The sequence below is a fragment of the Chiloscyllium plagiosum genome, unplaced genomic scaffold (genome assembly GCF_037043375.1).
Source record: "Chiloscyllium plagiosum isolate Xiang-an unplaced genomic scaffold, Cpla_swu_hap1 HiC_scaffold_25, whole genome shotgun sequence".
NCBI classification, from domain to species: Eukaryota; Metazoa; Chordata; class Chondrichthyes; order Orectolobiformes; family Hemiscylliidae; genus Chiloscyllium; species Chiloscyllium plagiosum.
Genome location: NW_028270163.1, coordinates 55,467,496 through 55,489,455, shown reverse-complemented (window position 1 = coordinate 55,489,455; position 21,960 = coordinate 55,467,496). Strand labels below are relative to the sequence as shown.

At 42.5% G+C, this 21,960-nt stretch overlaps 1 protein-coding gene across 2 annotated transcripts in view; it reads left to right on the top strand.

Annotated features, from left to right (window-relative positions):
• LOC122562359 (sodium-coupled monocarboxylate transporter 1-like) overlaps window positions 1–21,960 on the top strand; it is a 187,459-nt gene that overhangs the window by 88,925 nt on the left and 76,574 nt on the right. For both annotated transcript variants that reach the window (XM_088000753.1, XM_088000752.1), the window contains exons 9-10: window positions 1,334–1,463; window positions 17,525–17,613. In XM_088000753.1, the coding sequence (XP_087856879.1) occupies window positions 1,334–1,463; window positions 17,525–17,613 (219 nt within the window). The remainder of the gene's footprint in view (window positions 1–1,333; window positions 1,464–17,524; window positions 17,614–21,960) is intronic.

Here is a 21,960-nt window from a genome sequence, read left to right as displayed (position 1 = left end):
CACAGGGTTTGGTCCTTAGATCTCAGCCATCTGTACTCTACGGTTTGGATGCAGGGATAGAAGGTAATAGAGCTAAATTTGCAAATGACATTAAAATAGGTGGAAAAGCAAGTTGAAATTAAGAAATAATAAATTTACAAATTGATATGTGAATAGTTATATACATATGTGTAGGTTAAGTAAATGAGCAAACATTTGGCGAATGACATTTAATATGGAGAAGTGGAGGTTATCCATTTTGGTTAGAAAAATAGAAAGGCAGCACGATACCTAAATGGAATAAACTTCAGTGTGATTTGGTGTAGAGGGAGCTAGGTATCTTTGTGCATGATTTGCCAAAAACCAATATGCAAGTACGGCAGATAATAAGAAAAGCAAATTTTGGAATCTGTTGCTAAAGTAATAGAGTATAAAAATAAGGAAGTGTTTTTGCAACTGCATTAATGAGACTGCAGCTGCAATATTGTGTACAATTTTGATCCTCTTGTTGAGGAGGGATATAGTTGCATTGGAGGCATTTTAAAGGAGGTTCACTAGATTGATTGAGATGTGGGGTTTGTCTTATGAACAGAGATTGAGCAATTTAGGCCCTTATTCTCTGCAGTTTTGAAGGATATGAGAAGATCTAATTGAGGTACATAAAATGCTAAAGGGGATTGACAAAATAGACATAGAAAGGATGTTTCCTCATGTTGGGGCAATCTCGAAAAAGTCGTCATAATTTTAAAATAAGGAGTAGAAAATTTAAAGTAAAGGCAAAAATTACCTCTCTCAAAAAGTTAAGAATCTGTGAAATTCACTATCCTGGTGTCTGGTGGATGTTGGGACATTGAGTAAATTTAAGGAGGAGATAGACTAATTCTTCATTAATATGGATTGAAAGATTATAGACCGTGGGCCGGAAAGTGGAGCTGAGCCCAGGATAAGATCAACCATGATCGAATTAAGTGATGGAGCAAGCTACAAGTTCAGCCTGGAGACTTTAATGGTTGAACAATATCAGGGCCAAAATACATACCATGAATTACAATACTAAGTGAAGAAAATATTTCTTGAATGATATAATTTTAGCATGTTTTTTTCGGCTAATTGTTCTTGGTTTTTTTTCTCCTGACTTAACTGAATAACTTAACCATAATTACATATTTGTAATATTCAGTTACATGAAGAGCATGAATTTTAACATTCACTGCAAGATTATATTGTGTCAGTCATATTTTGTTCAGATTTTAACACTGAAAAGTGTATAACTAAGCAGAGTTCATTTTGTAAGTGTCATGCAAAATGTGTAATCTTGCTGTACTTATTACCACAATTTTTTCTGATTTCACAGAGCTCTGTTTCTGAACTGGTTTGCTATGATTATTGTGCTTACAACAGCTTGCCTGTGTGGTTTAGTTATGTATGCTGTCTATGAGACCTGTGATCCGATAAAGGCAAACAAAATTAGTAACTCCAATCAAGTGAGTAATGTTTTATTCAGTTTTAAAATGAACTTAATTTGTAGCAACATTAGTTTTAGCATTTGTTTTCTTTTTGTAGTATCAGATTTTGACCTCACGATACAATTCACTAATAACATGTAAGGTCAAATAGATATCACAAAAACGTTCTCACTTATCATGTTCCAAGCATCACAAGTTAAGCTCAAGTGTTAACTATAGAAATTCATGAGAACAGTGGTCTTATAAAGACTTGGGATGTGACATTATAAGAAGATCAAAAGGATTCAAGACACTTAGGGCGCACAGTGAGGACAGATAATTAATAAACTGATCGACATTGACAGCATAAAATCCTGGTTCAAATGGATTGCATCTGAATGTATTAAAATAAGCTTTGGAAGAGATAATGGGAAAATATTGCATGTATAAAAATTAATTTGCAGTGGGAATATTGCCTTGGAACCACCAACTTGTGTGGTTCTTAAAAAAGTAGAAAGAACATGCCAAAGGGATTATGGACCAATTATAGACCAGTCATTGGAAAGATAATGGACTTCTCAAAAAATGTTAGGAGGATGTGAGGACTGCAGATGCTGGAGATCAAGAATCGAAGAGTGTGGCACTGGAAAAGCACAACCAGTCAGGCAGCATCCAAGGAGCAGGAGAGTCAACATTTCAAGCAAAACCTCTTCATCAGGAATGAGGGGGTGACCCAAGGGGGTTGAGAGATAAATGGGGGGTGGGTATGTGTGGAGTTGGGGGGGAAGGTAGATGGGAATGTGATAGGTAGATTAAGATGGGGTGAAGGCGATAGGTCAGAGAGGAGGGTGGAACGGATAGGTGGGAAGGAAGATGGACAGGTAGGACTATTCAAGAGGGCAGTGCCAAGTTAGAGGGTTGAATCTGGGATAGGGTGGGGGAGGGGAAATGAGGAAACTGGTGAAATCCACATGCCATGTCGTTGGAGGGTCCCAAGGAGGAAGATGAGGCATTCTTCCTCCAGGTGTCAGGTGGCTAGAGTTTGACAGTGGAGGAGGCCCAGGACTTGCATGACCTTGGCGAATTGGGAGGAGGAGTTAAAGTGTTCGGCCACAGGGCGATGGGGTTGTTAAGTGTGTGTCTCCTAGAGATGTTCTCTGAAACGTTCCACAAGTTGGCGTCCTGTCTCCCCAGTGTAGAGGAGATCACATTGAGAGCAATTGTGGAAGGATCCTTTGGGGCCTTGGACGAAGTTGAGGCTGGAGGTGTGGGTGCAGGTTTTGCACTTCTTGTGGTGGCAAGGGAATGTAGTACTTCCACACATTTCATCTACTGTGTCTCTGAGAGAAAGTGAGGGCTGCAGATGCTGGAGATCAGAGCTGAAAATGTGTTGCTGGAAAAGCGCAGCAGGTCATGCAGCATCCAAGGAACAGGAGAATCGACGTTTCGGGCATAAACCAGGTGAGTGCCAGGTGAGGAAGAAGCTTTAACATGGAGATAAGAGCAATCCATTAGTGAAGAAGGGTTTATGCCCGAAACGTCGATTCTCCTGTTCCTTGGATGCTGCCTGACCTGCTGCGCTTTTCCAGCAACACATTTTCAGCATCTACTGTGTGTCCCCTATATTTGGGAGACAGGACGCCAACTTGCGGAGCGTTTTAGAGAACGTCTCTGGGACACTTGCACCAAACAACCCATCGATCTGTGGCTGAACAATTTAACTGCCCCTCCCACTCCACCAAGGACATGAAGTCCTGGGCCTCCTCCGCCGTCAAACTCTAGCCACCCAATGCCTTGAGGAAGAATGCCTTATCTTCCGCCTTGGGACCCTCCAACCACACAGGATTAATGTGGTTCCCCCACATTCCTGATGAAGAGCTTATGCTTGAAACATTGACTCTCCTGCTCCTTAGATGATGCCTGACCAGCTGTGCTTTTCCAGCACCACACTCTTCGACTCCTCAAAAAATGTTGCAGAAATACATCTAGAAAACAAAAATAAAAAAAAGTTGATTATACAGATTTTAAAACTGAAGATCATGCTTGACTCCAAGTTTATTTAACTCTTTTAAGAAGTAACATGAAGTGGAGATATGGATAATGTAGGTTGTGCAATATATTGGATGTTCAAAAAGCCTTTGATATTGTCCTGCCTTGTGGACTTATCACTGTTGCCAGAACATTCATAAACCCAGTGGACAGGTAATGGCATGGATAGCAAACAAGACAGAAAATCCAATTAACATGTGTATTAGCAGCTGAAGCCGGCCATTTGGCTTCTTGAGTCTACTTCATCATTCAACAATCATGATCTGTTTGTGTTGTGATTTGAATTTCACACTCCCATTTACCCCAATAAACTTTGACTGTGACCTGACAAGAATCTGTCTAACTTTACTTTTAAATATTCAATGACCCTGCTTTCACCACCTTCTAGGAAGAAGAGTCCCAAAGTTACCCAACCCGCTGAGAGAGAAAAAACTTCTTGTTTTTATTCGAAAGGATGAGTGCACATTTTAAAATAGTATCCTCCAGTTCTGAACTTACACCTTGTCAAGACCATTCAGGGTCAATCTCTTCAACCAACCTTCTCTGAATTCCAGTGGAAACAAGTCCAATTTGTCCAACCTGTCCTGATAAAACAACCTACTCACTACAAGTATCAATTAAATAAATTTCCGTTGAACACCCTCTACCCTTCCTTAAAGAGACCACAAAAATGTTGGAAATTTGATTTTTTTATGTTTAATTTACAGTCTATTTAGTATGACTGAAAGGTGAATACATGTAATGACAAATTGTATGTAGTAGTGTTTGGGAACTAAAAGTAGAATTTTGAAATTTGCTGACGGTGCTGTATTAGAGGATGCTGAATGTCCAGAGGAAGATTCTGCCAAAATGCAGAAAGACATTAATCAACTTGCAAAATGGGCAAGAAATTGGCGACTGAACATTAATTTATTGGGTGTGAGGTAATGCATTTTCATAGGTAAAATAAGGATACTACAGCACAGTATCACAGTGGTAATTTAGCAGATTTGCAATCAAGAGGCCAGAGACAGGAGTTCAAATTCCACCAATGAATCTGGGCAAATTGTAAATTCCATTGGAGAATTTGGAATAAAATATTGGTGTCAGTAATGATAATAAGGAAACAAATGATCATGTTAAAAGCCAACAAATGCTGGAGATCACAGCAGGTCAGACACAATCCATGGAGAGAAAGCAAGCTAACATTTCGAGTCTAGATGACTGATGAAGAGTCATCTATACTCCAAATATTAGCTTTCTTTCTTTCCATGGATGCTGTCTGACCTGCTGTAATCTCCAGCATTTGTTGTTTTTAGTACAGATTCCAACATCTGCAGTAATTTGCTCCTACATATTAAAAAACAACCTGGTTCACTAATGCCCTTCAAGGAAGTACATTTGTCTATTCTGGCCTATGTGTGACTCCAGACCCATTGCAACATGTTTGACCTTCTGCAATGGCTTAGCAAACCACTTATTTTCATCAAAAAGCTTCAGAAGTGTTGAATAAGAATAAAATTGAATGAACCACCTTGCAAAACCCTGTCTTACTGACAGGAAGACTCACCAGAATGGTGACACAGACGTATACAGTTGACAGATCACAATATTGACTACAGATCCCATAGAGTCTCATGCCATTAGTTCAAATAAATACAAGGAAATATACTAATTGTAACTACTAACTACCCTCCCTCAGCTGACAAATTTAGATTCCTACATGCAGAACACTAGTTGAAAGAAGCACTGAGGATAGTGAGAATACAGAATATACGTGTGTGGTGGATTTTGATATCTTTAGGTAGTCGATAACATGGTATCATTGTCATTGAACCAGCAATACAGAGGTCCATGTAAATGCTCTGGGATCATGGATTCAAATCCCACCATGCAGCTATTGGAATTTAAATTTAATTAATAAATCTGGACAATGATGCTAGTCTCAACAGTGGTGACTATGAACTATTACTGATTGCGTTACAAAGGCACTTGATACTTAATATTTCTTGGAGGACTTAAGTTTTGAAGGATTGTAGAAAATTAGACTTATTACAAGTTTTGTAGAAATATAATGATTGTTGAATGTCTGGAAAAACCCATCTGGTTCACTCATGCTCTTTAGGGAAGTAAACTACTGTTCCTACCTGGTCTGGACTGCATGTGACTCCAGACCCACAGCAACTTAATGGTAAGGTCCTAGGGAGTGTTGCTGAACAAAGAGACCTTGGAGTGCAGATTCATAGCTCCTTGAAAGTAGAGTCACAGATAGATAGGATAGTGAAGAAGGCATTTGGTATGCTTTCCTTTATTGGTCAGAGTATTGAGTACAGGAGTTGGGAGGTCATGTTGCGGCTGAACAGGACATTGGTTAGGCCACTTCTGAAATATTGCATGCAATTCTGGTCTCCTTCCTATCAGAAGGATATTGTGAAACTTGAAAGGGTTCAGAAAAGATTTACAAGGATGTTGCCAGGATTGGGGGATTTGAGCTATAGGGATAGGTTGAATATGCTGGGGCTGTTTTCCCTGGTGGGTCAGAGTCTGAGGGGTAACCTTACAGAGTTTTATAAAATCATGAGGGACATAGATAGGATAAATAGACAAAGTCTTTTCTCTGGGGTGGGAGAGTTCAGAACTAGAGGGCATAGGCTTAGGTGGTTGTCACCTGATGAAGGAGCAGCGCTCCGAAAGCTAGTGCTTCCAATTAAACCTGTTGGACTATAATCTGCTGTTGTGTGATTTTTAACTTTGTACACCCCAGTCCAACACTGGCATCTCCAAATTATGCAGCAGTTGACATGCTCAATCACTTCTCACCTTGGTATGTAATGCTAATGCCCCAGTAAAATTTTCACTTTCTCCTATCCTGGTTGTTCTCCTTATAGCACTTGCCATGTTTGCTTTGCTAAGTCCACCTGATGTGTAAGAAGCCCTGTTATATAAGTTTATACACAGGGATTGGTTTAATCTCGTATGTTGATTTTTCATTTATAAATAGCTTGTAGACTTGTGATATAGCTAGAAATAAAATGGTTGAAGTCCTTCATTTTCAGGATTGTTCAGAGTTTGGATGACATTTAACAGTCAGAAGCTTTATTGTTGTGGACACTTTTATGTGAGTAGGGAATGGTTAACAAGGGGTCAATGGTATCCAGAATGATAGGGTAGCCTTATATCATGGACAAACTTACAATGTTCTGCAGATATATTCAAAAACTGAAATATAGCGTATTTTAAGGGATGATTGTGTGTGATTAGATCTCCATAAAGATTTTAAGCCTTTCTTTGCAATTCCCTGCAACATATATAATATAATTGACAAAGGTTACATTCCCTACTCAGAGCAAAAGTTGATAATATTATTTATTTCTTGGCATGACTGGCTTTCAACTTTCAGATCAAGTCTCATTTAAACCCTGAAGGTTATTTACAGCCAAATATTGGTGTCAAGTTCGAGAATCTCACAATGTATACTTGAAAGTACCGTATGTGATGGAAAACACATTTTGCCATTCATCATTAGATTTAGCTGGAGCAGACTGAGTGTTATTTGTTTCTTTCCTTCACTGCCAAATTGATAATTACTTCATGATCATCTTTAATTCAAAAAAATCCCCCGGATTATTTTCTGCATTGTCTTCTTAAACCACTTTTCTCCCATTCTTCACCCTTCTCAAAACAACTGCAATGTGCTTATAGATCTGAAAACAGACCAGTCAGTCTTACGTCTGTGGTCAGCAAAGTTTTGGAAAGAATTCTGAGGGATAGGATTTATGACTATTTGACAAAGCACAGTGTGATTAAAGGCAGTCAGCATGGCTTTGTGAGGGGCAGGTCAAGCCTCACAAACCTTATTGAGTTCTTTGAGGAGGTTTCAAGACAGGTCAATGATGGTAGAGCAGTGGATGTGGTGTATATGGACTTCAGCAAGGCATTTGATAGGGTTCCCCATGGTAGGCTCATTCATAAAGTCAGGGATACAGGGAGATTTGGCTATCTGGATTCAGAATTGGCTGGCTGACAGAAGGCAGAGAGTGCTTGTGGATGGAAAGTATTCTGCCTGGAGAACAGTGTTGAGTGGGGTCCCGCAGGCTCTGTTCTTGGGCCTCTGCTCTTTGTAGTTTTTGTAAATGACTTGGATGAGGAGGTTGAGGGGTGGATTAGTAAATTTGCAGATGACACAAAGGTTGGAGGTGTTGTCGATAGTATAGAGGGCTACTGCAGGCTGCAGCGTGACATTGACAGGATACAGAGCTGGGCTGAGAAATTGCAGATGGAGTTCAACCGGGATAAAGGCGAAGTGATGCGTTTTGGAAGGTCAAACTCGAATTTTGAAAATAGGATTAAAGACAGGATTCTTGGCAGTGTGGAGGAACAGAGGGATCTGGGTGTGCAAATACATAGATCCCTCAAAGTTGCCACCCAAGTGGATAGGGTTGTTAAGAAAGCATATGGTGTTTTGGCTTTCATTAATGTGTTTAAGAGCCACGAGGTTTTGCTGCAGCTCTACAAGTCTCTGGTGAGACCACACTTGGAATATTGTGTCCAGTTCTGGTCGCCCTACTATAGGAAAGATACAGAGGCTTTGGAGAGGGTATAAAGAAGGTTTACCAGGATGCTGCCTGGACTGGAGGGCTTGCCTTATGAAGAAAGGTTGAATAAGCTTGGACCTTTCTCTCTGGAGAGAAGGAAGGAGAGAGGAGACCTGATCGAGGTGTACAAAATAATGAGAGGAATAGATAGAGTTAATAGCCAGAGACTTTTCCCCAGGGCAGAATTGACTGGTACGAGAAGTCATAATTTGAAGATATTAGAAGGAAGGTATAAAGGAGATGTTAGAGGTAGGTTCTTTATGTAGAGAGTTGTGAATGCATGGACTGTGTTGCCAGCTGTGGTGGTGGAAGCAAAGTCATTGGGGACATTTAAGCGACTGCTCGACATGCACATAGAGAGCAGTGAGTTGAGGGGTGCGTAGGTTAAGTTACTATATTTTACATTAGGATTAAATCTCGGCACAACATTGTGGGCCAAAGGCCCTGCTCAGTGCTGTACTTTCCTATGTTCTACAACAACAAATGCTGCAGATCACGGTGGATCAGAGCATCCATAGAGAGAGAGGAAGCTAATGTTTCAAGTCTGACCAGCTGTGATATCCTGTATTTGTTTTCAGTACAGATTCCAGCATCTGCAGTAACTTGTTCCTACATTGTGCTTGTGGACCACTTTGCCATTAAAATTGAGACCATCCAAATTTCATCTGTGATCAAATTCTAAATCACACCTCCTTATGTTGGCATGGTACAGTGGTTAGCACTGCTACCTCACAGTGCTAAGGATCCAGGTTTGATTCCAGCTTTGGCTGACTTCCTGTGTGGAATTTGTGCATTCTTCCTATGTATGTATGACTTTCCTCCCACAATCCAAAGATGTGATGGTTAGGTGGATTGGCAATGCTAAATTGCCCTGTAGCTTTCAGGGATGTGCAGGCTAGGTGGGTTAACAGTGATAAGTGTGGAAAAAGGGTGAGTTGCTATTTGGAGGGTTGGTGCAGACTTGATGGGCTAAATGACTTCCATCTGTACTTTAGGGATTCTCTTATTCTATCTGTAGGGTCATTGAAAATTTAAAAGTAGTACTGGATAGATTTGTGTCAGGTCAGAGAATCAAAAATATCAGTCTGTAAAATTAAAGCACGTGGCGTTAGAGTAGTGTACTGACATGGATGGAGAATTGGTTGGTTAGATCAGTTGGCTGGATTACTGATTTGAAATGCAAAGTTCAATTCCCATACTGGCTGAGGTTACTATAAAGGACATTCCTTCTCAACCTCTCCCCTCACTTGAAGCATCGTGACCCTCAGGTTAAATCACTACTAGTTGTTTCTCTGTAATGAGAGAGCAGCCATCTGGTCTGATAGGACTATGGTGACTTTACCTTTTACTTCTAAATTGAACTAGCATTTGATGTAACACTTTGAAGAAGAGTTTCTGTAAATTCAATCAAGATGTGTAGAAGCAGGTCAAGACTTCATGGTGGGTCACACATGGATGTGAGTGAGCAAGATCTGCATCAGAATCAATTTAATTTGCTTTTGGGCTTGCCAAAGGTGAGGATATCACAATAAATTTTATTAATTAGATCTTCAGCCTGATGTGGTCTCAACATGACAGGGTGCCACTGCAAGATCACATTTCTTCACAGGATAAAGAACTTGTGTACTGCTATCAAACAACAGCTATGCCCAAACCTACAATAACATCTTATATATAATGGATGTAATGAAACTTTCCAAGGTACTTGATCATGCACTCTTAATGGTCTCCTATATTCTATTCTGATTAAATGTGAGGTCATCTAAACCTTTGCTGCCGGGGTCTTAATTCCCACATCGTCCCACTCCCATCGCACCCCTGTGGTCACTGAACTACATTTGTACCATGCATTTTGAGTGGGAGCAGCGGAAGTGAGGTTGGAGCGCATAGCTGGGCGGGAAGTGTACAGTCATGGCAGCGCAGGCGGTGGAATGTTCCTCCTGCAGGATGTTTGAGGTAGGGGTGACCACCGATATTCCTGCCGACTTCGTCTGCAGGAAATGCAGTCAGATCCTGATCCTCACCGAACGAGTTAGGGAACTGGAACTGGAGTTGGATGAACTGAGGATTATTCGAGAGGCTGAGAGGGTGATTGATAGAAGCTACAGGGACATAGTTACGCCGGAGAACAGAGGTAGCTGGGTAACAGTTAGAGGTGGGAAGGGGAAGAAGCAGGCAGTGCAGGGTTCCCCTGTGGTCGTTCCCCTAAAAAATAAGTATACAGCTTTGGAAACTGTTGGGCGGGACAGCGTTGCAGGTGTAAGCTGCATGGAAGGGGTCTGTGGCTCTGAGACTCAGAAGGGAAAGGGGGAGAGGAGGAGAGCGCTAGTTATAGGGGACTCTCTAGTTAGAGGGACGGACAGGCGGTTCTGTGGACATGGGCGAGACTCACGGATGGTTTGTTGCCTCCCGGGTGCTAGGGTCCGAGACGTCTCAAACCGTGTCTTCAGAATCCTTAAGGGGGAGGGTGTGCAGCCAGAAGTCGTGGTACACATTGGCACCAACGATATAGGTAGGAAGAGGGGTGGGGAGGTCATTCAAGAGCTCAAGGAGTTAGGCTGGAAGCTAAAAGCTAGGACAGACAGAGTCGTCATCTCTGGGTTGTTGCCGGTGCCACGTGACAGTGAGGCAAAGAATAGGGAGAGAGTGCAGTTGAACACGTGGCTGCAAGGCTGGTGTAGGAGGGAGGGCTTCAGATATTTGGACAATTGGACTGCATTCTGGGGAAGGTGGGACCTGTACAAACAGGACGGGTTGCACCTGAACCAGAAGGGCACCAATATCCTGGGGGGTAGGTTTGCTAGCACTCTTCGGGGGGGTTTAAACTAATTTGGCAGGGGGATGGGATCCGGACTTGTAGTCCAGCAAGTAAGCTAGCTGTGTGTCAGGATGCCCAAGACTGTAGGGAGGCTGTGGAGAAGGTAGCACTGACAGGGACTACTTGCGGACACAGAGATGGGCTCAAGTGCGTATACTTCAACGCAAGGAGTATCAGAAATAAGGTGGGTGAACTTAAGGCGTGGATCGGTACCTGGGACTACGATGTTGTGGCCATCACGGAAACGTGGATAGATGAGGGACAGGAATGGCTGTTGGAGGTTCCTGGTTACAGGTGTTTCAGTAAGATTAGGGAGGGTGGGAAAAAAGGAGGGGGGGTGGCATTGCTAATTAGAAATGGTATAACGGCTGCAGAAAGGAAGTTTGAGGGGGATCTGCCTCTGGAGGTAGTATGGGCTGAAGTCAGAAATAGGAAAGGTGCAGTCACCTTGTTGGGTGTTTACTATAGGCCCCCCAATAGCAGCAGAGATGTTGAGAAACAGATTGGGAAACAGATTTTGGAAAGGTGCAGAAGCCACAGGGTCGTAGTCATGGGCGATTTCAACTTCCCAAATATTGATTGGAAGCTCTTTAGAACAAGTAGATTGGATGGGGCGGTGTTTGTGCAGTGTGTCCAGGAAGCTTTTCTAACGCAGTATGTAGATTGTCCAACCAGAGGGGAGGCCATATTGGATTTGGTACTCGGTAATGAACCGGGACAAGTGGTGGGCTTGTTAGTGGGTGAACATTTTGGTGATGGTGACCACAATTCTGTGACTTTCACCTTGGTTATGGAGAGAGATAGGTGCGCACAACAAGGTAGATTTTATAATTGGGGGAAGGGAAATTACGATACTGTAAGGCAGGATTTGAGGAGCATACGTTGGGAGCATAGGCTGTCAGGGAAGGATGTGGTGGAAATGTGGAACTTTTTCAAAGAGCAGATACGACGTGTCCATGATATGTATGTACCTATCAGGCAGGAAAGAAATGGTCGTGTGAGGGAGCCTTGGTTGACGAGAGAGGTTGAATGTCTGGTAAAGAGGAAGAAGGAGGCTTACATAAGGTTGAGGAAACAGGATTCAGACAGAGCAGTGGAGGGATACAGGATAGCCAGAAGGGACCTGAAGAAAGGGATTAGGAGAGCTAAGAGAGGGCATGAAAAATCGTTGGCGGATAGGATCAAGGATAACCCCAAGGCATTTTATGCGTATGTGAGAAACCTGAGAATGACGAGAACGAGGGTAGGTCCGATCAAGGACAGTAGTGGGAGACTGTGTATTGAGTCGGAAGAGATAGGAGAGGTCTTGAACAAGTACTTCTCTTCAGTATTTACGAACGAGAGGGACCGTATTGTAGAAGAGGAGAGTGTGAAATGGACTGGTAAGCTAGAAGAGATACCTGTTAGGAAGGAAGATGTGTTGGACATTTTGAACAACTTGAGGATAGACAAGTCCCCCGGGCCTGACGGGATATATCCTAGGATTATGTGGGAAGCAAGAGAGGAAATTGCAGTACCGTTGGCAATGATCTTCTCGTCTTCACTGGTAACGGGGTGGTACCAGGGGACTGGAGAGTAGCGAATGTTGTGCCCCTGTTCAAAAAAGGGAATAGGGATAACCCCGGGAATTACAGGCCTGTTAGTCTTACTTCTGTGGTAGGTAAAGTAATGGAAAGGGTACTGAGGGATAGGATTTATGAGTATCTGGAAAGACACTGCTTGATTAGGGACAGCCAGCACGGATTTGTGAAGGGTAGGTCTTGCCTTACAAGTCTTATTGAATTCTTCGAGGAGGTGACCAAGCATGTGGATGAGGGTAGAGCAGTGGATGTAGTGTACATGGATTTTAGTAAGGCATTTGATAAGGTTCCCCATGGTAGGCTTATGCGGAAAGTCAGGAGGCATGGGATAGAGGGAAATTTGGCCAATTGGATAGAAAACTGGCTAACCGGTCGAAGGCAGAGAGTGGTGGTAGATGGTAAATATTCAGCCTGGAGCCCAGTTACAAGTGGAGTTCCGCAGGGATCAGTTCTGGGTCCTCTGCTGTTTGTAATTTTTATTAATGACTTAGATGAGGGAGTCGAAGGGTGGGTCAGTAAATTTGCAGATGATACGAAGATAGGTGGAGTTGTGGACAGTGAGGAGGGCTGTTGTCGGCTGCAGAGGGACTTAGATATGATGCAGAGCTGGGCTGAGGAGTGGCAGATGGAGTTCAACCCTGCCAAGTGTGAGGTTGTCCATTTTGGAAGAACAATAAGAATGCGGAATACAGGGTTAATGGTAGGGTTCTAAGTCAGGTGGAGGAACAGAGGGATCTTGGGGTCTATGTACATAGATCTTTGAAGGTTGCCACTCAGGTGGATAGAGTTTGTAAGAAGGCCTATGGAGTATTATCGTTCATTAGCAGAGGGATTGAATTCAAGAGTCATGAAGTGATGTTGCAGCTGTACAGGACTTTGGTTAGGCCACAGTTGGAGTACTGTGTGCAGTTCTGGTCGCCTCACTTTAGGAAAGATGTGGAAGCTTTGGAGAGGGTGCAGAGAAGATTTACCAGGATGTTGCCTGGAATGGAGAGGAAGTCATACGAGGATAGGTTGAGAGTTCTCGGCCTTTTCTCGTTGGAACGGCGAAGGATGAGGGGTGACTTGATAGAGGTTTATAAGATGATCAGAGGAATAGATAGAGTAGACAGTCAGAAACTTTTTCCCCGGGTACAACAGAGTGTTACAAGGGGACATAAATTTAAGGTGAAGGGTGGAAGGTATAGGGGAGATGTCATGGGTGGGTTCTTTACCCAGAGAGTGGTGGGGGCATGGAATGCGCTGCCCGTGGGAGTGGTGGAGTCGGAATCATTGGCGACCTTTAAGCGGCATTTGGATAGGTACATGGATGGGTACTTAATCTAGGTTAGAAGTTCGGCACAACATCGTGGGCCGAAGGGCCTGTTCTGTGCTGTATTGTTCTATGTTTCTATGTTTCTATAAACTTCATTTTAAAATGCACATCCTTGTATTCTCAATCTTCCAAGGCCTCCTCACCCTGTCTGGAATTTCTTCCAACTTCACATCCTTGAGATATCTGTACTCCTCTTAACACTGTTTATTTTGCTTCCTTAATTCTAAACTCTCCACTATTGGTGATTGTGTCATCAAATGTCAAAACTTCTAGAGTCATAGAGTTGTACAGCATGAAACAGATCCTTCAGTCCAACTTGTCCATGCTGACCTGATATCTTAAATTAATCTAGTCCCATTTGCCAGCATTTGGCCCACATCCCAATAAATCCTTCTGATTCATGTCCTCATTCAGATGCCTTTTATGTCTTACCCCTTTCACCCTAAACCTATGCTCTCTGGTTTTGGAATTCCCCTAACTAGGGAGAAATACCTTGGCTATTCACCCTATCCATGCCGCACATGATTTTATAAATCTTTACAAGGTCACTTCTTAGTCTCTGACACTCAAAGCAAAATAGCCTCAGCCTATTCAGCCTCTCCGAACAGCTCAAACCCTCCAACCCCAGCAACATCCTTGTAAATCTTATCTGCACCCTTTCCAGTTTCACAACATCTTTCCTATAGCAGGGAGACCAGAATTAAACACAGTACAGTAGCGCCTCAATTTACGAACTTAATCCATTCCGGGACCCAGTTCGCGAACCGAAACGTTCGCGAACTGAATCAATTTTTCCCATTGTTCAGATAGCGTAAGAATGCTTGGACGTAGCAACGAATGCTGTTCACAGCGTACACCCCAAAGATGAACTGAATGAGATCATATGGGGCACGAGAGCTTTTGCATTCAACAAGCGCGTAGCAAAGCAGAACAATGAAACCATGTGGTCGCACATAGGCTTTTTGCGTTCGTACCTTTGCTCGTACTTTGACTTTCGTACATACGTTGAAGCAAAATTTTACGTACAATCCTGTTCGTAAACTGATTTGTTCGTGAACGTGGTCGTTTGTATGTCGAGGCGCTACTGTATTCCAAAAGTGGCCTAGCCAATGTTCTGTACAGCCGCAACATGACATCCTGACCCCTACACACAATGCACTGACCAATAAAGGCAAGTGGGCCAAATGCCTTTTTCACTACCCTGTCTACCTGTGACTCCACCTTCAAGGAACTATGGACCAGCACTCCAAGTTCAGCAACACTCCTCAGGAACTAACCATTAAATGCATAAATCATGCCCTGATTTGCCTTACCAAAAAGTAACACCGCACATTTATCTAAATTAAACTCCACCTGCTCTCTTTGACCTGTTGGCCCATCTGATCAAGGTCCCTGTGTACTCTGAGATAATCTTCTTCACTTTCCACTATGCCACCAATACTAAACCTTCCTCTTATATTACATCCAAATCATTTATATATGTAAGTGACAAAAAGCAGTGGACCCAGCACCTAACCTTGTGGCACACTGCTGGTCACATGCCTCCAACCTGAAAAACAACCCTCTCTCACCAGCCTCTATCTCCTACTTTCAAATCAATTTTGTATCCAAATGGATTCCATGTGATCTAACCTTGCTCACCAGTCTACCATGTGAAACCTTGACAAATGCTTTGCTGAAATCCATGAAGACAATCGCTCTACTTCATCAGTCTTCTTTGTTGCTTGTTCAAAACATTCAATCAAGTCAGTGAGACAAGACTTCTCACGCATAAAGCCATGTTGACTATCCCTAATCAGTTACTGCCTTTCCAAATGCATGTAGATCCTGTCCCTCAGAGTTCCCTTCAATAACTCACCCATCACTGATGCCAGGCTCGCCGGTCTGTAATTTTCTGGCTTTTCCTTACCACCTTTCTTAAATTGTGGAAACACATTAGCCACCCTCCAGTCTTCCGTCACCTCACCCATGGCTATCGATGATACAAATATCTCAGCAAGGGGCCCATTAGTCACTTTCCTAGTTTTCCGCAATTCTAATTTTGAAACACCCTGTTCATATCTTTCTACATTCATTTCCTCCCTGAAGATACTCCTTAATGTGTAGCTTTGACCAAGGTTTTGGTTACTCTCTCTCAATACCTCCTCATTGGTTTAGTACATTCTTTGTCCTGCAATGCTCCTCTGAAATTCCTTGTGAAGTTTCATAACTTTCAAGGTGCTACATAAATAAAGAGGTTGTTGGTTATGATGTGCACTGCTGCAAACCCCCTCCCCCAACAAAAGGACAAAAACAAAATTTGTCTTGGGAAAGAATTGGAACTTGGAATGGCACCCTCCCATCTTGAGATAAGGTCAAGATTTAATTTGTGAATTGCCTTGTCATGTTCTTTCCATTGACAGGCTCAGATTGATAACTTTGCAAATCCTGCTCCCTGAGGTCTACATGTGACCCTAGCATGACACCTTTACCTGCTTCCAACTCACTTTGATTCAATGTGCAAACCTCCTTCACTGTCGTTGAGTCAAAATCCTGGAATTCCCTTCCTAAGGACAATGTGGGCCAACCTACAGAATGTGGGCTGCAGAAGTCAGCTCACCACCACCTTCACAAGGGCAACTAGGGACAGGCAATAAATGCTGGCTAGCCAGTAACTTACACATCCCATGAATGAATTAATAAAAACTAGAAATACTAGTTGGAAGTCTCTTCTATATCAGAATTCTCTGTCAAGACGAAGCGCACTTAGGATTTTGCCTGCTGAGTGAATGTTGCTGAGTGCAGGTTCATTCTTCAGTATAATCTGGGAATCTGCAGATATGTTACTGAATGTTTTCCACAAAAAAGTTCATAATACCATTTTTGCAACATACTGTGTTTGTGTGGAGAATTGCCATTGAAGGTCTGCAACCTTCCATCTATGCAGCTGGTACAACAGCCATGGTCGCTTTTGTTTTAGGTATTAGGAAACGTTCTAGTACTTAACAGGTATCAAATACTTTGCATGTAGGATGGTCTTTTTGCTGTTGATACAGTTGTCAGGGAAAATTAAGTTAACATCCAGTTTCTGATCTTGAGAAGAGTCTTGTGGCACATGGTAGTGACTGTTCCCTGGGCCAGCAGGTATGAGTTCAACTCCTTTCTTAGAACTGATGGCCATAGGAATATGTCCAAGCAGGCTAATTAACTTTATGGGTTCTTGCAATGTAGTGGTAATGGTCCTGTTGCAGCACCTGAAGGTTTTGGTTCAAGTTTTGACTGTCACAGAAGTCATTCATAACATATCTGAATAGGTTTACTGAAAAGTACTTTTAAGTGTATGATCTGCATCAAAGTCCGAGCAGCTAATTATTTTTTGTTTCGGCAGTCTTGGCATCCATTGTTCAGAAAATAAGAATCTTTTCAGCCCCAACTCTTAATGTAGCTAGGAGTATAAAAGGAGAAACAATTTTATGTTTATAAATGCTTTTTTAAATAACATTAGCAACTGAAAGAAGATTTTCCACTTGGGGAAAATGCATATCTACAGCTTTATTAATTTTAATGACCAGAAGATCATAAGCTGAGACATGATGTGTAGTTCTAGAATGTGGCAGGTGCACTAAATTGACAAATCTCTCCCGATTTCAAATTTTTCCCAAAACTACTTAGATAAATTAATTCTTACCAAATGTAAAATAATCATAAAATCAACCACAAACTGTATTATAAATGTAATGGTTCTTTCTTAAATTGTTTACTTTTAATTCTGTATTTTTTCTAAGCTGATGCCATTACTGGTAGTTGAAACTTTGAATCAGGTGCCAGGAGTTTCTGGACTCTTTGTTGCTGGTGCATATTGTGGCACATTAAGGTATGTAACATGCTTCAACAGGAAATCGCAGTTTATCATCTCTATGAATCACTGACATTAATAATACTGAACAAGGAAAAAAATAAGTTATTTTAGACAATTCAGATAGAATTTATTTGGAATTGTGGAAACAACTACTCTGTGTGGGAGGTCAAACTCATACATCACATATACTGTTACTACTAGTTGCATTAAGTTTCACTTAATATTAGCTTTGCAATTCCAAACAAGGTCAAGCTATTTACATTCATGAGTCCTCCTCCAAACATACCCTGTGCCACAGATGCTAGCCTTCAGCCAATTTAAGTCACTCCATATGATGTGCGGAAACTGTTGGAGGTATTTAAGCTTCAATGGCTATGGGCCATGACAACATTTCAGCAATTGTACTGAAGCCTTGGAACGTGTTGCACCAAGCCAAATTGTTCCCGTCCAATTACATATTGGAATTTACCCAACAATGTGGTGAACTTCCCAGGAATGTCCTGAAGACAAAGCAGAAGAATTTCAAACTGGCCACTAACCACCTCTAGTATAATCTTTATTGTCAGTAAAGTGATATAAGGTGACATCAACAGTCTTGTCGAATAGCATTTGCTTGGCAATAACCTACTCACTGACATTCAGGTTGGGTTCTATCAGGGCCATTCAGCTCCTGACCTCATTACAGCCATTTTTCAAACATGAACAGAAAAGCTGTATTCCAGGAAAGAAGTTAGAGTGATTCCTCTTGACATCAAGACCACCTTGAATGAAATGTGGAATCAAGACAATCTATAGCAAAACTGCAGTCAATGGGAATCAGGAGAAAACCCCACACTGGTTGGAGTCTTACCTAGCACAAATGAAGGTAGCTATGGTTGTCTCAGCTCCAAGACATGTTTGCATGAATTCTTCAAGGTCAAGTCCTAGGCCCAATCATCTTCATCTGTTTCATCAATTCCTTCTATTGTAATTTTGGAAGTGCAATGTTTGCTGATGATTCACAATCTTCAGCAGCATTAACTAATCCTCAGATTTTGAAGTTGTCCATGAATAATTCCCCAGCTTGGATTGACAAGTAGCAAGTCAGGTACCAGTCTTGCCACACAGGTACCAGGCAGTTATCATCTCCAACAAGAGAGAACCTAACCATCGCTTCTTTAAATTCAGTGGCATTACTGTCACAAACATCCACTATCGGCATAACAGATGTTAACATTAAGCAGAAACTGAACTGGACTAGTCATATACATACTGTGGCTTCAAGAACAGGTTAGAGGGTAGAAATCCTGCAGGGAATAACTCCCCTTCTGATTTCCCAAAACCTGTCCACCATCTACACGTCAGGAGTGTGATGGAATGCTCCCCACTTATTTGGATGAGTACATGTCCAACAGCACTCAAGAAGCTTGACACCATTGAAGGCAAAGAAGGCCATTTGGCATCGCTTTGACATAGTTTCTTGGATTACAACATAACAACCAATCTGGAGTCCCACGTAAGGCTAGACCAGACAGGGATGACAAATCTCCCTCCCTAATGACATGCCAAATGGGCGGTGGTTGACTGTAGAGTATTGTTGGGCAATTAGGGTTAGGCAAGAAATGCTGGCTGAATCAGTGGCACTCACATCCCATGAACAAGGGGTGGTGCAGTGGCTCAGTGGTTAGCACTGCTGCCTCACAGCACCAGAGTCCCAGGTTTGATTCCAGCTTCAGGTGACTGTCTGTGTGGAATTTGCACATTCTCCCCGTGTCTGGGTGGGTTCCCTCCAGATGCTCCGGTTTCCTCCTACAGCCCAAAGATGTGCAGGTCAGGTGAATTGGCCATGCTAAATTGCCTATAGTGTTAGGCACAGTAGTCAGAGGGAAATGGGTCTGGGTGGGTTACTCTTCGGAGGGTCAGTGTGGAGTTGTTGGGCTGAAGGGCTGTATCCACACTATAGGGAATCTAATCTAAAACAAACAAATTTAAAAAAGATGAAAACCATGAGGACTCAGGCACTTAATAATCCGCAGCTCCAACAATTCACTCAATATCACTTCACTGGTGATTGTAATTTTCTTGAAATCGTTTTTACTTTCCATTTCCTGTTTTACAACAGTTTATAGTACTTGTATCCTTTATAATGAAGACTGAAAAAAAAATCTGTTCAATTAGAGTCATAGAGATATACAGCATGGAAACAGACACTTCGGTCCTACCCGTCCATGCCGACCAGATATCTCAACCCAATCTAGTCCCACCTGCCAGCACCCGGCCCATATCCCTCCAAACCCTTCCTATTCATATACCCATCCAAATGCCTCTTAAATGTTGCAATTGTACCAGCCTCCACCACATTCTCTGGCAGCTCATTCCATACACGTACCACCCTCTGCATGAAAAAGTTGCCCCGTAGGTCTCTTTTATATCTTTCGCCTCTCACCCTAAACCTATGCCCTCTAGTTCTGGACTCCCCGACCCTAGGGAAAAGACTTTGTTTATTTCTCCAATCCATGTCCCTCATAATTTTGTAAACCTCTATAAGGTTCCCCCCTCAGCCCCTGACGCTCCAGGAAAAACAGCCCCAGCCTGTTCAGCTCTCCCTGTAACTCAGATCCTCCAACCCTGGCAACATCCTTGTAAATCTTTTCTGAACTCTTTCAAGTTTCACAACATCTTTCCGATAGGAAGGAGACCAGAATTGCATGCAATATTCCAACAGTGGCCTAACCAATGTCCTGTACAGCGCAACATGACCTCCCATCTCCTGTACTCAATACTCTGACCAATAAAGGAAAGCATACCAAACGCCTTCTTCACTATCCTATCTACCTGCGACTCCACTTTGAAGGAGCTATGAACCTGCACTCCAAAGTCTCTGTTCAGCAACACTCCCTAGGACCTTACCGTTAAGTGTATAAGTCCTGCTAAGGTTTGCTTTCCCAAAATGCAGCACCTCGCATTTATCTTAATTAATTTCCATCTGCCACGTCTCAGCCCATTGGCCCATCTGGTCAAGATCCTGTTGTAATCTGAGGTAACCCTCTTCGCTGCCCACTATACCTCCAATTTTGGTGTCATTTGCAAACTTACTAACTGTACCTCTTATGCTCGCATCAAAATCATTTATGTAAATGACAAAAAGTAGAGGGTCCAGCCCCGATCCTTGTGGCACTCCACTGGTCACAGGCCTCCAGTCTGAAAAACAACCCTCCACCACCACCCTCTGTCTTCTACCTTTGAGCCAGTTCTGTATCCAAATGGCTAGTTCTCCCTGTATTCCATGAGATCTAACCTTGCTAATCAGTCTCCCATGGGGAGCCTTGTCGAACGCCTTACTGAAGTCCATGCAGATCACATCTACTGCTCTGCCCTAAATCTTCTTTGTTACTTCTTCAAAAAACTCAATCAAGTTTGTGAGACACGATTTCCCACGCACAAAGCTATGTTGACTATCCCGAATCAGTCCTTGCCTTTCCAAATACATGTGCGTCCTGTCCCTCAGGATTCCCTCCAACAACTTGCCCACCACTGAGGTCAGGCTCAGCAGTCTATAGTTCCCTGGCCTGTCTTTACTGCCCTTCTTAAACAGTGGCACCACGTTTGCCATCCTCCAGTCTTCCGGCACCTCACCTGTGACTATCGATGGTACAAATATCTCAGCAAGAGGCCCAGCAATCACTTCTCTAGCTTCCCACAGAGTTCTCGGGTACACTGATCAGGTCCTGGGGATTTATCCACTTTTAACCGTTTCAAGACATCCAGCACTTCCTCCTCTGTAATCTGGACATTTTGCAAGATGTCACCATCTATTTCCCTACAGTCTATATCTGCCATATCCTTTTCCACAGTAAATACTGATGCAAAATATTCATTTAGTATCTCCTCCATTTTCTGCGGCTCCACACAAAGGCTGCCTTGCTGATCTTTGAGGGGCCCTATTCTCTCCCTACTTACACTTTTGTCCTTAATATATTTGTAAAAACTCTTTGGATTCTCCTTAATTCTATTTGCCAAAGCTATCTCATGTCCCCGTTTTGCCCTCCTGATTTTCCTCTTATACTCCTACTTTCTTTATACTCTTCTAAAGATTCACTCGATTTATCCTGTCTATACCTGACATATGCTTCCTTTGTTTTCTTAACCAAACCCTCAATTTCTTTAGTCATCCAGCATTCCCTATACCTACCAGCCTTCCCTTTCACCCTGACAGGAATATACTTTCTCTGGATTCTTGTTATCTCATTTCTGAAGGCTTCCCCTTTCCCAGCCGTCCCTTTACCTGCGAACATCTGCCTCCAATCAGCTTTCGAAAGTTCTTGCCTAATACCGTCAAAATTGGCCTTTCTCCAATTTAGAACTTCAACTTTTAGATCTGCT